At 41.7% G+C, this 16,707-nt stretch overlaps 1 protein-coding gene across 1 annotated transcript; it reads left to right on the top strand.

Annotated features, from left to right (window-relative positions):
- Positions 1 to 10,083: 10,083 nt before the first annotated feature.
- On the top strand, positions 10,084 to 16,159 carry LOC309441579 (thiamine transporter 2-like; the record flags this gene model as incomplete). Its single annotated transcript, XM_082056378.1, has 5 exons — positions 10,084 to 10,233; positions 10,548 to 11,352; positions 12,881 to 13,073; positions 14,614 to 14,755; positions 15,980 to 16,159. The coding sequence occupies 5 exons, from the start codon at positions 10,084 to 10,086 to the stop codon at positions 16,157 to 16,159; spliced, it is 1,470 nt and encodes a 489-aa protein (XP_081912504.1).
- Positions 16,160 to 16,707: the final 548 nt, after the last annotated feature.

The raw sequence follows: 16,707 nt of genomic DNA on the forward strand, positions 1-16,707 counted from the left end.
TGTGACATTTTCCAGATTTTAACAAACACCAGACATGAAGAGAGGTGGGGTAAAAAAAATCTGGCACTTAAAAATTACATTAGAAATGCAGTTTTAGATGGGATGAAACTATTCATTAATTCAATTGAAACATGGTGAATAGTTTTGTCTAAAAATTAGTAGAGAATAATTTAGAAAACGTGAAGCTGCTTTTTTCTTGTGTACTATATTTGCTTCCTCAAGTTAGCCTAAAACAAAACAGAACCTAAAAGAAAAAGAGAAGAAGGAAGAATTAAGTGACACAAAGTGATAAAGTTTTAAGTTGATCAGGAGAACTCATTGACTGAAGGTTTTACTGCGTCCCACTTGGACATGTATAGCTCTGTCACCCTGGACTACTTAGTACATGATTAACAGAGCTGGCATTTTGTCATGTACTCCTGGAATATTAGCTGAACAATATCCAAACAGAAACCAAACAAATTTGTTTTTAATAGGTATTAGTTAACACTATCGAGTGGCTGTGTCACAAACAGTGGCAGAGTAGCCATGGGCACAGACCTGCTCAAGGCCAGTGCCGCAACCGCTGTAGTTTTTCATCACTACACAGTTGCGCTACGCTATTGCATTATAGGGACTTTCCTGTAGGGAGATTTAAACCACAATTGCCCCAACCAGCTCGGACTTCCTTCTGTCCAAGAGTCCTGCTCTTTTTCCAGGGAAACCACAGCCTGGGGCCCTTCCGTCCCAACTCTTACAGGCTTTTTTACATAACACAGCTGAGTATATACTGCCTTTCTTATCCTCCTATACCAGGGGTGCCAAGCTAATTTTCACCAGGGAAATGTAGAAGTAGTTACATTTATATGGTCCTAAAATTACATTTGGTCCTTTGAAGGCAACCACGAGGCTGATGTGGCCCCCAGTGAAAATGAGTTTGACACCCTTAGCCTGTACCCTTAAAACTCCTTTTCTGAACCTTATTTCTTACCTCTTGATTTCTACAAGAGGCATTTGGGGCCCCTAGCCGGGGCAGTCTTGCCCTAGCTTCCATTAAGGGAGCATCTGCCAGGGTCATTTTTCCTCTTTCCACAAGGTTCCTCTTGGTTGCTTCAAGCATATCTTGCTTGTCCTCATTTTCAACGTCTTTCTCACCTTATTGCTGTCCCAGACAACTCCAGTCTGCTCACTTGACAGCTCCAGTCAGCCACAGCTGGGACTTCTAAGTGCTGTTCCAAACCACACAAGAATCTTCACAAGCTTCAGGGACTCCTGTAAACAACACGGGCTTGTTCTGCAAGAACCAGAGCCAGAAAAGCTGCTCAAACTCAGGATGTTTTAGGTCAAGCAATCTGGGATTGACAGAAATCTGCTGAACCAAAATAAACTGTGTTTTACAAGAAAATCTACACCTTAAGTAACTAGACTTAGCCTTCCTCAGATCAGAGAACTGTCCTTTTTCTCTCCATGTTTTTACACAGTGAGGGACCTGGGAATCACGGTCAGAGTTTCAGGATCCAACACATACACTGTAACTGCTGCCTTTGGAAGGACTAACACGTAGATGAAGGCACATGGAGAAAATCTTGGACCACAAAAAAAACCCACATTTTTCTTAATGAAAGGACAAACCCCAGCACACTGAGAGCCAGGGCAGGGAGGGAGGAAAACATCAAAAACAAACACAGACAAAAAAAAATGGAAGCATTTGGTGACTCTATTATCCAAACTCTTCTGAGCTGGCAAGAAATCAACGTATTAGAAGAATCCAGGGCATTTTGAGTAGAAGAATTCTTACCTTTAAGCAAACACTATCAGCATGATGCATTTATTTTAAGTCTCTCGCAAATGTTGTTAGAATTTAGCATTAAATGAAGCAGTGAAGTGTCCAGCTAGTTACGTGCATTAGTCAAAATGTGACAAGTGTTCTTCCAGCAGGACTTTACCTGTGCCGTTGCAATGATTTAAAGTCTTTCGTAGTGTCTGTCATGAGACACACCGTGAGGGCAAAAAAGAAAAAGGTAGAGCAGAGGTGCTAAGCTGAAACTGCCTACGCACACTAATTGCGCAAATGCGAATTTGAATGTCTGAAATGAGATGGTCATCCATGACGGCGGGGCAAAATCAACCACTAGTGAGAGGTTTATAGGATAAGTGTACAAGGGAACATGCCTCAGAAAGTGATCTTTCAACTTGGAAATTTGCTTAGAAATCATTTCAGGTTTTTCCTCTTGTCTGTGTTGGGTAATCCACAGTAAGTCACCATTAGTCACTGAAAGTATTAACGAGTTTAAATGAGATTTCTTTGACATACATATCATTTCCTTTTTGTTACTTAAGTGGAGATGAAGAAGTGCCCAAAGAAAGGTTAAAGCACAAGCTAAGAACACACATTGAATTAAATTGTGTAGCATCATTACAAAAAATAGAAACAGGATGGCAAAGTCACCAGGTTCAATCATGAAGCAGCAAACTTGGAGATATGGGATATGCATACCACACCCATCCATCCGTGGCTGAAGAGCCCTCCAAATTCTAAAGGTGAAGCCTGACAGATTCTTTTATTCTCTTCTTCATCTCCTAAAGGCATTTTTACTGATTTTTTTTTTTGTTGTTACAGCATTGAACAATGATTGCACTGAATTAAAAATATGAGTTTTTCTATTAAAAAAAAAAAAAAAAAAAGTGAGAGTTGACACAAGCTCTGTATCCAGAGACTATTTGCCTCCTGGACCTTGGCTGCCTCATTGGTCATGTGGAGCTCATGGCTGTCATGGGAGTCATCTGTGGTTGGCACTGATGAGAAAACAGGCCACAGCTTTTAGATCATTTAGTACTTTATGAAAGCGATTGTTTCATTCTTACATGTAGCTCATATCAAGGAAGTATTAACAAAATGTTCTTATTAGCCACAGAAAATAGATGTTTCCCTCAACCACATTTTGCAGAAGTCAAGAGCTCAAAGCCAACTTGTGAACCACACTGGAAAGCTTAAAGCGATGCTGAAAGATAGCTTTGCAGTCACAACAAAAATCTGACCACTTCTTTCTCACTGGATCATTTATCCTCCACTTCACCCAGAAATACCAACCTGCTGCTCTTCCTTTTAAATGGCTTCTGTGCAATTAGAAGAGCTAACAGACATAATGTGTGTGGGGCAGAGGGAAACCAGAGTCCAGAGCACCCACCTACAGCCAGCACTTGCACAGAAGTCAGCTGCAGACCTACAGCAACGACCACAGAAAATTTTAAATAACAGGAAAATTCCCAGAAAATCCCACTGACAAAGAGGAAGTTCCTGTTCTGCACTGATGACCTGGAAGGAAAATGTAAGGACAACAAAAGGAACTACTTAAGGTGTAACCTATTAGTCTCCAAGCCTTCCTGCCCTGCTGTTACATTCCTTGAATGCAACAGGAAGACTTTCTCCAACTTCTAGTAAACTTTGGAACACACTGTTTTTGGATTTTGGTTGTCTGTTTTAAAAACTTCAAATCAGTGTTTTGCTACTGGTACAACTGCAACAGAAGTAAATTTGGCTGTTAGGGCTAAAATATATCCTGGTGCCAGGAGGGAAACCACACATGAGAGAGCATCTGTCTGCTCAATCCTCAAATTTTTATCAGCTGTTCAACTTGCTTGATTTTTGTTGTTGCTCAAAAGTAGTTTTGAACCATGAAAAACAAGGTTGAAAATGTTAAAAGCTATTTCTCCAGCATTCTCAGACCCATAAATCAAAGAGGAAGGTACCACAAAGATCACAAACAGCTTCAGTTTGAACAGTGAATTTTGTAGCAGAACAGTATCAGCAGATACCTTCAGCTGCTGGACTGTTTTCTGGCTCAGCTCTGTGGCTCCTCTGGACCACTCTGCTTTGCACCCCTCAGCTGGGAGAGCAGAATGTGCTTCATACCAATTAGAGTGAGAAAGTAAAAGGGGGATCTTGGTCACCCCACAAACCCAGCACTCAGACAGTGTGAAACACCTTTACTTCAAAACCTACCAAAGTCCTTGACAGGTTTTCACAAGAGACACGGAGCAAATCAGAGACCATCACAGGTCATTGAGATGCAATGGTAGCTGTGCTGGTAGCAGTTGCTGGTAGGAGTGCAGGATCTGGAGGTAACAGCTGTGTCATAAATCATCACCCCTGGACATTTGGGTGGGTTTACTGGTGGCACACTTGGATGCTTGCACAAGGAAGTCTGGACCTCTTGGTTTCAAAGTAAAGGTGTTAGTAGCATACAAAATGCGATATAAAGCATGGCTCTGCAGGCAAAATAGGTTCACAACTGGTCTTTATAAACTCATCCAAAACTTCTACATGTTCCATGCTATGTTGGTAGCATGTTATACTAAGAGGTGAAAACCTGTCAGGGATTTTGGTAGGTTTCGAAGTAAAGGTGTTTCACATTGTCTGAGTGCTGGGTTTGTGGGGTGAGCAAGATCCCCCCTTTTACTTTCTCGCTCTGATTGGCATGAAGCATATTCTGCTCTCCCAGCTGAGGGGTGCAAATGGCAATGTGCACTCTAGTGACATGAATAAGAGTGACTGGATAAAAAGGAAGGGCATTAGCCTTACTAAGTAGCAGTGTAATCAAAAATAACCATACATCATTACTTTTAGTAAGGAAGCACTCCTTCATTGAATGTATTCTCCAGCTTACCCCTTGGAGTAATGCACTTAGTATTTCATAGCTAAATATTCTAAACTAGACTTTGTATAAGGATTTAAGTGTATCAGATTAAAAGCATTTGAGCCCAGCATGTGAATGTGTCCCCACCTTGGGAACCCTGAATGAGATTCTGCTGAGAGGCAAGTTACAGAAACCCTCACCCAGACACTGCAGGGTTCAGGCTCAGGCTGCAAACAGCAGCTCATTCCCCAAATCGGCAGGTAGTGCATAAGAAAATACGAAGATTTGCTCATGCATAAATCAAAAGGTGAACTTGGCCTGTGAATGCTCCCGGGTCTGAGGAATCCAACAAAGAGGCAGTTTAATCTTCGTAACTGCCATTGCAACCTTTCTGTGTGTGGGCTGTATTTGACCACCAATTGAGAAAAATATCCGGTATTAGCCACAGTAAATTTGCTTTGCTATCACTCTTTAAGGGAGTATAGTACACATTGTTCAGAAAATATAAGACTTCCGTTTGATTTGCGATGTCTCTTCTCCTCAGTTATGCAGGTTTCAAGAAACAGATGTCAGTGAAAGTCAGTGCCTCAGTCAGCACCCAAGCAGAAAACTGGAGAGAGAGAGAGCAATGTACCTCATACAGCCAAGGTGAGGCTCTCAGCCTGCATGCCATCCTGTGAAGCACCAGAGAAAATATCAGTATCGAACCCAAGAGGCAGCAGAAGATACCAATGTGACTGAGGTTTGTAGTCCTGTTCTCTTACTGCCTTTCCTTCCCCTTCTCCCAGAATTTTCCTGTTTCCGCCATACATTAGAGACCATATTGCATTAACTATTTAGGGTACAACACTACTACTATAAAACTCACCTTTGCTCCAAGTCCTAGACAGTCCTCCTTTTCCCACCTGAACAGGATTGGGATATCAGCTATAAACAGCTCTGCCAGCCCACCCTCCACATAGAACACAGCTAAAAGAGCACGGTCCTCTTCAAACCCAGCAATGAAGCTCTACGGCAGCCAGCTTATGACATAGGGCTCAATTCGACCAACAACTTGTGTAAGTTGTTGGTCATCATAACATTTTTACTGTCTTCCATTTGGCATTCCAATATCAGTCGGTGAAAAAGGACGAATTTTTAGGTACAAAAGAGATGGACTAAGAAGTGTGAAAAAAACAGATAAAAGAGGATCTGAAAGAAGAAAAACCAAACATCTATGACTGGAAGTTACGTAAATAGTTTTTTCTCATTATTACATCACAGGAAAAACATAGTTTTGGGTTTTTTTCTTTTCAGTGCTGAGAAATTTGAGTTGGATTTTTATCTTGGTTAAGTCAATGCAAACCCAGAGTAATGCTATCCACTTCAATAGAAGTGCTCTGCATTTTAGCAAGGGGGTTGGACTAGATAATCTTCCGAGGTCCCTTCCAATCCCAAACATACTGTGATACTGTGAAGAGCCCTAGAGGACAAAATCGAAAGCCAGTCTCACATGGGCTGTCACATCCCAAAGCTATAGGTTAATTAAACATGCAGTGAGGTAGAACCAAAATAGCTCTGGAATTAGTGTCAGACAGTAACTGATGGCTGGGAAAGCACCAAAAGGAATTATGTCCCTTGCACCCTTTAATTTCACATACATCACAAAAGCTCACACAAATATACAGCACTGTCCCAGGCAGGATTGGGTGGATTCATGGACAACAGATAAACAGACAAATGATCAAGGCAATAGGCACAGATGACTCCTCTATCATTGCTAATCCCCTAACTGCATGCTGAGGAGCAGGAGGCAAAAAGGCTGCAAAATGTGCTCAAGGCTGAAGGCAAAATATTGGCCTAGTTGGGCAACTCACCTGAGCCAGTAGGGAATTTTGTATGTTTTCCTTATTCATGCATATCTCCCTGTTTTACAGTTACTGTGCCATTTTATTGTAGATGAACTAAAAAGCTACCTTCTTCTGAAATTATTGGATAATTCTCTGTTACTTACAAATTCATCATTTTCCTACTGTATTGGTCAGATTCCTAAGTAATTACTATATCCTTCATTCTGGAGTTGTATGTTGTAGGACTGAGATGAAGGTGAATCTAGATTCTTAGGTACATACTTTTTGTGCAGATCTGTACATTTCAGATAGCATCCTTCACTGTTGTGAGTCCTGCAGGATCTACTAACAGTGACTATAGGGACATCTCCATCTTCAGTAGGACTGTGAGAACCTGCCTAAGCAAAAGAGCTGAGAAACTACTAATGAACAGCAGTCAAGGGGAAGCAGAGCAGAGAGTTTTACCTTTTAAACATGCTAGAATAGTATGAAACTTCATGTATTTAATGGGGAAACATTTAAATCTTATAACACTGGTATTTGTTTTCCCTTAACCCTGGCATTACCCAGAAATAGCCACTGTTCCATCTTTAATATAGACCAGTTTCAGGCACAGGTCCCAAGCCAGGTACCCTGTCAACTAGATCCAATACTATTTGGTAATAGCATTAGCTTTATTGCTTTTGTGCCAGTCAAGCACCAAACCCATAGTTTGGGTCTCGATTTACTGCTGCCTTCGGGCAAAGACAGACCAGGATTATCTGGCTGTTCCTTTAAGGATACTGGAAGTGGATGCTGAAGGAAAGCCAGCTGGAAATGTTTTCAGAGGAGGTGTCATAAGAGCAAGCTGAAATACCAGAAGAACAGGAAAAGCACTAAACCCAAGTAGAGTCCAGTAGCTGTGACACACACAGGACAGCCAGAAGAGAGACTGGAGATACTAAAAGGGGACTTTCCCTTGGAAGCAAGAAAGGAAGAGCTCCAGCAAACAAGGTATGATTCTGTATGAACTTCACAAATCAGAATTCCTGCAGCGACAAGGGCAACAGGGAGGAAAGAAGAGAGCAGCCTGGTGGGGAACAGCAGGGCTGGGTTAGGCTGTGTGGGAGAAGTGCTGACAGCACCAGCACTAACCAAGAATTGATGAGTGAAACGGGAAACAGAGGATTGTTTTGCTGCAGAATACCACCAAGGCATCCCACCATCTCTCCAAAAATTAAGAACAACCTAGATTTATAAAAGGCAAATTGACCATAAGGAATGACTGAATGGGAATAAATTAGATCCCTCCCCCTTAAGCACGAAGGTACAGATCTTGTTGTCAGAGGTTTCTGCTTATGAATGCAGAAAGGAGCAATTATAACCAGCGACCAGCAGAGCTGAGCTGGGGCTGCAGCAAAGCCCCTCACAGACAGCAAAGAGCTGGAGTGTGAGGCAAGTGTGCCCTTTGCTGCGGACGGAGCAGGACCCACTCCCACTCCCCAGGGGTAGCAAGGACTGCTCCTGGGAGCCCTCAGCCCACAGAACCTCCCAGCTCAACACCAGTGGCAGGTTTCTCCTTCCCAGAGGCTTAAATCAGGTGTGAAACTTCTCATCTGACTTATTTGCCAGGCAAACACAAAGATTAAAGCTACAGAAAAGAGGTGCACATCTAGCAGAAAACCTTAAATGGTGCCTGCGCTGGCACTGGAGGGCATGCCTCAAGCTTTTCTGCACATAGCTCAAACAAGCCATTACTGTGCGTGACAGCACAGCCCTGCCACAAATAGGCAGCATCAGAGGTGCAGCACGCAGCACCCTGCCAGCCCTGGAAACACAGCAGTGCCCTACTCACCTCCCAAGGTGCAGGACATTTTGAAGCAATCTGTGAGACCTGTGGCCTTTGTGTGACACAGCCTGCTTGGGGGAGAGCAGACACGGCAATACCTGAAACAGGCTGTGACAGAAAGTCAAGGCAAGTGAAAAATATAACCTGACTGAGTCACAGAGCTAACTTGTTCAACTGTTCTTCATTACAGCACTAGAGATGCTCTTCATCCCTCCTGTTCTTGACGTCTGTCTCAGAACCTCTCGGTACCACATGACGTGTTCACATGGCATTGGGGTGCTGTAACACTTTAATGATTATCATGTGAAAGGAGAGCGAGGGGATGTTAGGGTGACTAAGGGAGTGTGATCCTGGGCTGGGCCAAAACTGGTCCTGCCAAAGCCAAGGTTGCAGCAGAAGCTGTTACAACAACTGTGCAGGGAGGAGGGGCAGAAATGCCTCTTTCCCTGAGCACCCTGAACGTGTCTCACATTCCTCCCATACATGCTTTTTCTTTGCTGGGGTCATCTTGCCCTCTAGTGGTTCACACTACAGAGCTGTGTTTCTTTCTTAAGTAAATCCTGTGTTGTCAACAGTTTCAGCTGTTATGCCTAAAATGAAATAATTCAAGTTTCCTTTGATCTGCGCCTGGGCCATTAGTAAAATGTGCTAACATCCTGTGAAGTTAGAAAAGATGTGTTATGCCTGCTGCCTTGCACCTTACATATCACACCCTATAAGAGGGCCCCTCTGCCCATCCAGTCTGGAGTGATTACATTACATTACAGGTACATTAACATTTTTGGTTGTTTTAGAAGATAACTTCCTTCAGCTTTTACCAAAAAAAAAGTTTGAGGAAAAACACTGCCTGCAAAACACTTAATTTTTAAGATTAAAAATGTGGCCTGAAAAAAAAGAACAAAAAAACCCAGACTTCTCAGAAAGTAAATAGGTAAAAGTCAAAAGCAGAGTGATGGAGATCCCAGCCTGTAACAAGCACCCTCCAGAGGGCTCTGAAAGATAAACTGTACATGTTTAGATTACTGACATTGCCTACACCAACATGACTATGGAGTATAACTTACTGTTTGTTTCCTTTGTGTGCGCCCCCATTACACCCATTTTGACTTCTCTTTGGGCTCTGTCCATAAGTCTCCACTGGAGACAAGAGTAAAAATATCAGTTTTGTTTCATTTTAGTGCGAACTATTACTTTCAATGACCAGGAATGTTTTTTATACGTTGAAAATGGATGTCTATATCCAAACTGAACTTCTGATGCAGTTAGTTCCAGCTGAGGATCTGGTTTTACATCTTTCCTGTATTTATTAGTGACTCTCAACTGCTGGGCTCCAGAGTGACCAGCTCTGCAGAACAGTGAAGCCATGCACATCTAGGAGCTGAAGGAGTGAAAACAGTGACTATGAACTAGTTAACTGTCATTCAACAAGGTGCTTGGCTGTCGTCAGTCATGGTGTCAAGTGAAATCTTAGTGCTCAGCTGTCTTCAGTGCCTTTTGTCTAGAAAGGCTTTTCCTGTGGTTAGCTTGGTCAGTGCAGACTGAATGCCAGTGTAATTTGTTTCCCAGCTGAAGATCTTCCAAGTCATTCTTTATACACTATCTACAAAGACAGAGAAACATTAGACAAATGTAAGGAAAAACTGTTCACTTAGAAGTTATGAAGAAAAATGTTTTCCAACCACTAGCCTCTAAAGAGCACTCCTTAGCATTAGAAACCACACAATAAAAATAAATTACAAGATGTCTTTGCATTTTCATGGTTAATATCATCCTTTTAATGAACTTTGTCCTGAGCTTTGCTGCAGAGGCCATGGGCTGCTGGAAGCCAGAGAAAAGCAACACCTGGACTTTTCCCACCCTGATCCTCTGCTTCTATGGATTCTTCTGCATGATGAAACCATCAGAACCTTTCCTAACCCCCTATCTAACAGGACCAGATAAAAATCTGACCATAGATGAGGTATGGTTTCAATCTGCCTTTTCTTTATATGGAGCAGAAAATAAATTAATTAATTAAATAAATAAATAAAGGCATACTGTAACCAGCTTTGGCCATTGGCAGGTTCCAATTTGCAACAGATGGCATAAATAAAAGATCCATTTAATGGATTTAAGATCCATTTTCCTGCTCAACAGTCATATGCTGCTTCAGTGTGGTTATATATTTTATGAATTCTCTCAGAACAAAAACTTCCCTCTGCAATTTCATTTAAAAGAAATGAACTTCTTTTCCCCCCAAGAATAACAAGACAGAGACTTACTCTTCTCTTCTAGGTCACCAACCAGATTTTCCCCGTTTGGACATACTCCTACCTTGCACTCCTTGTCCCAGTCTTCCTGATCACAGACTATGTGCGCTACAAGCCCGTCCTCCTCCTCCAGGGCATCAGCTTCATCATCACGTGGCTCTTGCTCCTCTTTGCACATGGAGTGGTGGCCATGCAGGTGGTGGAATTCTTCTACGGGATGGTGACGGCCACCGAGGTTGCCTACTACGCCTACATCTACAGCGTCGTCAGCACCGAGCACTACCAGAGAGTGACGAGCTATTGCAGAAGTATCACTCTTGCTGCAGCCACTGTCGCTGCCGTGCTGGGACAGCTGCTGGTTTCCTTAGCAGATGTATCCTACTTTCACCTTAATGCCATTACTTTGGCTTCCGTGTCCCTGGCATTCCTGTGCTCCTTTCTGCTCCCAATGCCTCAAAAGAGTATGTTCTTCCACAGGAAAGGCATCCCAGAAACACTCCCAGGCCCAGATAAAGTTGTGGCTACGGTTGACTTGAGCTGCCAAGAGGACCAGGGCTCTGCACCTGCTGGCCGCGGACCAACACCTGAGCCACAGGCTGACCATGCCAAGCCCCAGAACCACGTGCTCAGAGTACTGGTGCAGCTGGGCAAGGACTTGAGGGATTGCTACAGCTCAAGGAAACTTCTCTACTGGTCCCTGTGGTGGGCTCTGGCTACAGCAGGCTTTAACCAGGTTGTGAATTACATCCAGGTGCTGTGGGACTTCAGAGCCCCCTCTCACAGCTCTGCTGTGTACAATGGAGCTGTTGAAGCAATAGCAACTTTTCTGAGTAAGTTGGTGTCCAAGCATCAATCAGAAAGGCAGCTTCTGAAGTTTTATTTCAGAATATTTTTAAAGAGCCATTCCATTGCAGGTGATCCAGGAAACCAGTGTATGTATTTTGCATTCAAAATCTAGTTATTTGGTGTACAAAACAGCTCAAATGCATGCTGTGCTTTTTTTGTTTAGGATGGGGACACCCAATATCCTCCTAGTAAGCAGAGAGTGTACAGGTCACATGGACTTTGCATCTGACTGCTAAATCCATTCAGAGGCACCTGTGTTTCTTTTGATGAGGTTGCTGGGTTGTTGGTTTTTTTCCCCAAACAAGTATCGCAGAGTTCCCATAACAATGGTATCAGCTTATGCAGACGATTTCCATGAGTATGTTTACACAAAAAGAACATAACCCTTTTGCTAAGATCTTGCTCTAGCGAAATATTCCTGCACAGCAAGAGGGAAGAAAGAATTTTAGTCATTCCAAGATAGGCAGATTTGCAGAAAAAGACCTTATTGAATTCATTGTGTCCTGACATTAACCAATACTCTCTTGCACTGGAAGCAGATGTCCGCACTGCACAAGCAAAGTGACGGTATCAAAAGGTAACATCAGGGGACACCACCCTCACTTGGCTGTGTTTCACATTTTCATATTGTATTGCTGTAAAGAACTTGCACAAGACATTGGGGTGTGATCCACCAGGTAAAATAAATATGTCTACATCATACCTGGTCATTCAGGTTACCCTTACAGTAAGGAGAAACACATACTTCTAAGACTAAAAACTACTCTTGTCTTGAGGTAGGCAACTACATAGACCAAATGAATAATAAATTAGAAGCATGTAGGTCCTGTAGTGTCTATTCTTTGATGAACTGCTCTTTCTCATATAATTGCCTATTTCTCAATGTAGAGGTGTAGAAGTTTTAAAATTCTATGAGGCCCTTAAGATGGGGAGTCAGGTAGCTTACCTTCGCAACAGCTGCGTCTTTGTAGCAGGCCCACCAAAATGAAGCAGTGCCTGACATTTCTCATTTCCCTGAATATACTCACTCAATACCTCACAAAATTCTCTTTTTTTTTGAGAGCTTGGCCCTTTTAAAAGCTGCAGAGAGGTGAACTGTTGAACTAGAAGGTAACTGTTTACTAGCTTAGCTATGAAGTTAGTTAGTTAGTTAGTAGAAGCAGGAAGAAATGTTCTTCTTGAGCTCCAAACCACGTTCCTAATTTTCTCCCCAGAGGTACATGCTGGCTATAGACAGCTAAATAATGAATCCTTCTACATAACAGTTTATCCTGTGAAGTGGCATAAAACATTAAGAAAGGAATGGCAGAGACTTGATTTATGCAGCTGTCAAAAAATGACCAGTCATCTGCACAACTGCAGAAGCACTTAGAAATGCTTTCAAAATGTTTCAGAACTACTCTGCTTCATTATGCTGCATTGCATTTCAGCATGTGAGGCTGGCAAGACATGGTGATACAGGCTATAGAACAGATACAACATTTACATTATTGTTTTTTTCTCTTTTTCTAGGCTCAGTAACATCTTTTGTAGTACAATATATGAAAATTAACTGGGACCTTTTTGGAGAACTGGCTTTGGGAATTTTCTCTGCAATAGATGCTGGTTCTCTATTTCTCATGCACTTTACTACCAACATCTGGGCATGTTATGCCAGCTATCTCATTTTCAAAGCATGTTATATGCTCCTCATAACAATAGCAACGTAAGTATAAAACCTTATACTGCTGCTATTATGCACAGAATATGAATAATACTTAAAGTATGGGCATCCCTCCTTTTACTCAGAGGTAGCTGATCTAATGCTAGATGTAACTGTTTAGGTAAACACAAGGACACTGGTATGTGTAGCTATGTTGTTTTCATTCTTCTAAACAACCATAAAAGAAAAATTATCTAATGGACATTGAACATGCGCCTAGGCAGAAATTAAACAATGTACAAGGTATCTTTATTACTAAAGGTAGTGGTAACAGTAAAACATACAAGCTGTTTTCCTTCTTCCTGGCATGGAAGATGAAAATTGAGCAGGTGGGACTGGCATGCCCAGACAACCACCCTTTAAGGTCCGCTTATGCCTAAACCAGCTTGCTGATATACTTGTTAGCAAGTTGTGAATTGCATGCATGTAAGACAGGATTTGGCATAGCATGTTCCCCAACATAACTTCATATATACATGATCCTTAAAAATATTATAAAGCTACCAAGGAATAAAAGAGAACATCAGACATATAGAATCAGAAAAGTTCTCTTAGGAGACCAAGCTATTCTGTTGTCAGAAACAGAAAAATAATATAAATAAAAATATAATATATAATCTGTGTAGTAAGCATAAAACATTTTTGTTACTCCAGTTATTATGTTGATTGGAATGTCTTTAGACATACCACACTGTTTCATTAACAAAAATATCCAATTAATTTTATGTTAAACCCCCAAATTATTCAGATATCATTTAAAAAAAATCTGCTAAAACTATAATGCGTGACAAAATTATGCTTATCTTGAATGAAGTCAAGCAAATCCTCTATTTTCATTTTAGTGAATTGTTAGTGGATCACACCTGGACTACCTCAACAAAATAAAAAAAAAAGTTAAAAAGTAAAAGCTTGCACAAATAAAAGCCCTGATAAAAACCAATTAAAAGAGTGCTGCAGGAATAATACACATTTGTTCAGATAGGAACTCTGCAGGTAAATATTGCAAGGAAAGATATTATTGTTGAAAATGAAACTACAAGCTCTTAACAGAAATAAACGGTATGCTACCTCCACTGACAATCCCACAAAGCAATAAGCAATTCACATAATCATAGAAAAGCTAGTTAGAAAACACACATGGTGACCTTCTCACGTCCTTCTCATGTCCCAGACAGGTCATGGTATGGTCTGGCCATGTCTTTCAAAGCTTCTATGGAGACTTAACAAACTGTCTGGCATGGTTTGTAAAGGCGGAGAAGAAATAAAGGGGATAATTAAAGAGATCTGATTCCTAATGGGATAAAGCAGATTACCTGATAACATTGTTTGGAAAAGCAACACAGGCAAGTGAAAAACCTATCAAAATACACAATGGTAGTCAGAACATTGTTTAGAGCAAACGAGGAAGCAAACAAACAAATGAAACACCATTTACTCCATCCTTGATATATCATCTGCATGAATTGTTTCTCTTCATCAGCTAAACAGAGAGGAACAACCTTCTACTCAGTGTGAAGTAACTGACCTGCCAGTCTCACATTAGGTTTCAGATCGCAGTCAATCTGAGCATGGAGCGCTATGCCTTGATGTTTGGATTTAACAACTTCGTTGCGCTGGTAATTCAGACCATTCTTACAGTAGTCGTCGTGGATTCAAAAGGCCTGGGACTGGGCATAGTGACTCAGGTAAGTGCCAATAACTTCATATTTACTGTTTAACCAATTCAGCTTCAAAAGTTTAACAAGGAAGAAATTGCTATGCCAAAGGACAATTTAATTCCCTTTTCTACAGAAATCTAGAGCTCTTGCTCTTCCCTTGTGTCAGCTGTCATTCTTCCCTTTTGCCTTTTAGTGTGGCACTAGGATTACAGATGCTGGTCTTTGACTTTTTAAGGGCAGATACACCAGAATGTAAACACTAGAGCACTGCTATCTGACCAGCTTTTGCTAATTAATAGGACACTGAATAACATCCTCTCTACCCAAAAATTCAGAGTGGTTTTCTCAGATTCCAAACCAATGAGATCACATGTTGTCAGAGGAGATCAAGACCATGATGCACAGCCTGGATTACTGGAGTTATTTCAGCTCAAGTGACAAAGACATATGTCTTCTAATTCCAGCTCATAAGCAAACCTGGTCTGCATCTCAACATGAATAATAGAGTTTTCTGTCCATAGTTAGGGCACTTAATTTGGGGTGGGATATCCTATCTCACAACAGTGTCCCTAACTTCAGTCAGCCCAATTCCACATCCACTGAAATGTACTGACTTCTGCATTTTCTCAGTTGGAATCTCAACTAAGGCAGCTTCTTACTCCCATGGATTTGAAGAAGACTAACGCTCTTCAGATATTCTGCACAGAGAAGGCAAAAGTTACTTTAGAAGATTAAATATTGAATTAAACACTAAAAAATTAAAACTTCAGACTTAAAGGAGTATGTAGGACTTCATAAATAGCCTTGCCACTGTTGTTGGAGATATTGATGCAAAGTCATAGCAAATTTACTGAAGCTACTGTGGTGATAGCACTGAAATGTGCAAGTAAGAGGAAAAAAGGGCCAGCTCAAGACTCTTCACTTTTACATTATTCATGACTATGAGGGTAATTAATCGACTTCTACATTTTTCACTAATAGAAAAATATCCTGTTCCTGTTCCTTCCCCTCCTCTGCTGTTTATTAAGAGGCATAAGGACTGGAAGCAACGGGCAGTTCTTTATTCCTCAGAGATCTGCTGTTTGCTAGAAAAACTAAGATTTTGCTTAATTACAAAGCATAAAGTTGAACATAGAGAAACTGTGCCAGAACACAGGTAATCAAAACAATAGTCTGTCAATTCCAGAAGAACAACATTTCCCTGAAGTGTTTTGCATTAATTATTCTGCCTTTTTCTCCTCCCCCTCCCAGTTTTTAATTTATGGCAGTTACTTTGCAGTCATAGCTGGGATTTTCTTGATCCGAAGCATATACATGCTTGTCTCAAGCAAATGCCAAAGGAAACTAGCAAGGTCTTGCAAAGATCATCGGAACCATGCTGAACACGAATCCAAAGAGCAGATTGTAACTGGCTACACGACGTGGCTGTAGGAGCCAGGCAGCCAGGCTCACGTGGCCAGGCCCTCGTGGGAGAAGAGCTCCTACCGCAGCACGCAGGGAATGGCAGCGCAAGATGAAGGTACAACACAGCCCTGAAAAGCTGCGCTGAATCATTACCGCACTCAGTTACAACATATGCCAGCCAAGAGATCACCAGCGTGGCACTGTGCCAAGACAGAAAAAAAAAGATAAGTTGCCTTAGATTCTTATTCACTTGCCTATAAATAGCTTAGCAGCAGTAATTTATACACAAGAACCAACCACCTTGGCATCCCGCTGTAGCACAATGGCAAGGACCAGAGCTCACCTTGCCTTGCTTTTTCCAGCTCTGGTATGCAGTGTTAGCAAGCTGCTGCCACACACATTTGCTCATGCATGTGGGTGAAGGGTCTATCCCCCTTTGCACATCTCTTCTTCTGAACCAAGGAAGAAGAGATTGTGTTTGCATCATAATATTCTTTCCTAAGGACAGGTGATTCCGTGGCAGACTCCTCCCTTCCAATTTAAAAGCCCATGTCAGAAACAGGCCTTTTGCACAC

This window comes from Streptopelia decaocto (assembly GCF_964273445.1).
Source record: "Streptopelia decaocto genome assembly, chromosome: 6".
Classification (NCBI taxonomy): domain Eukaryota; kingdom Metazoa; phylum Chordata; class Aves; order Columbiformes; family Columbidae; genus Streptopelia; species Streptopelia decaocto.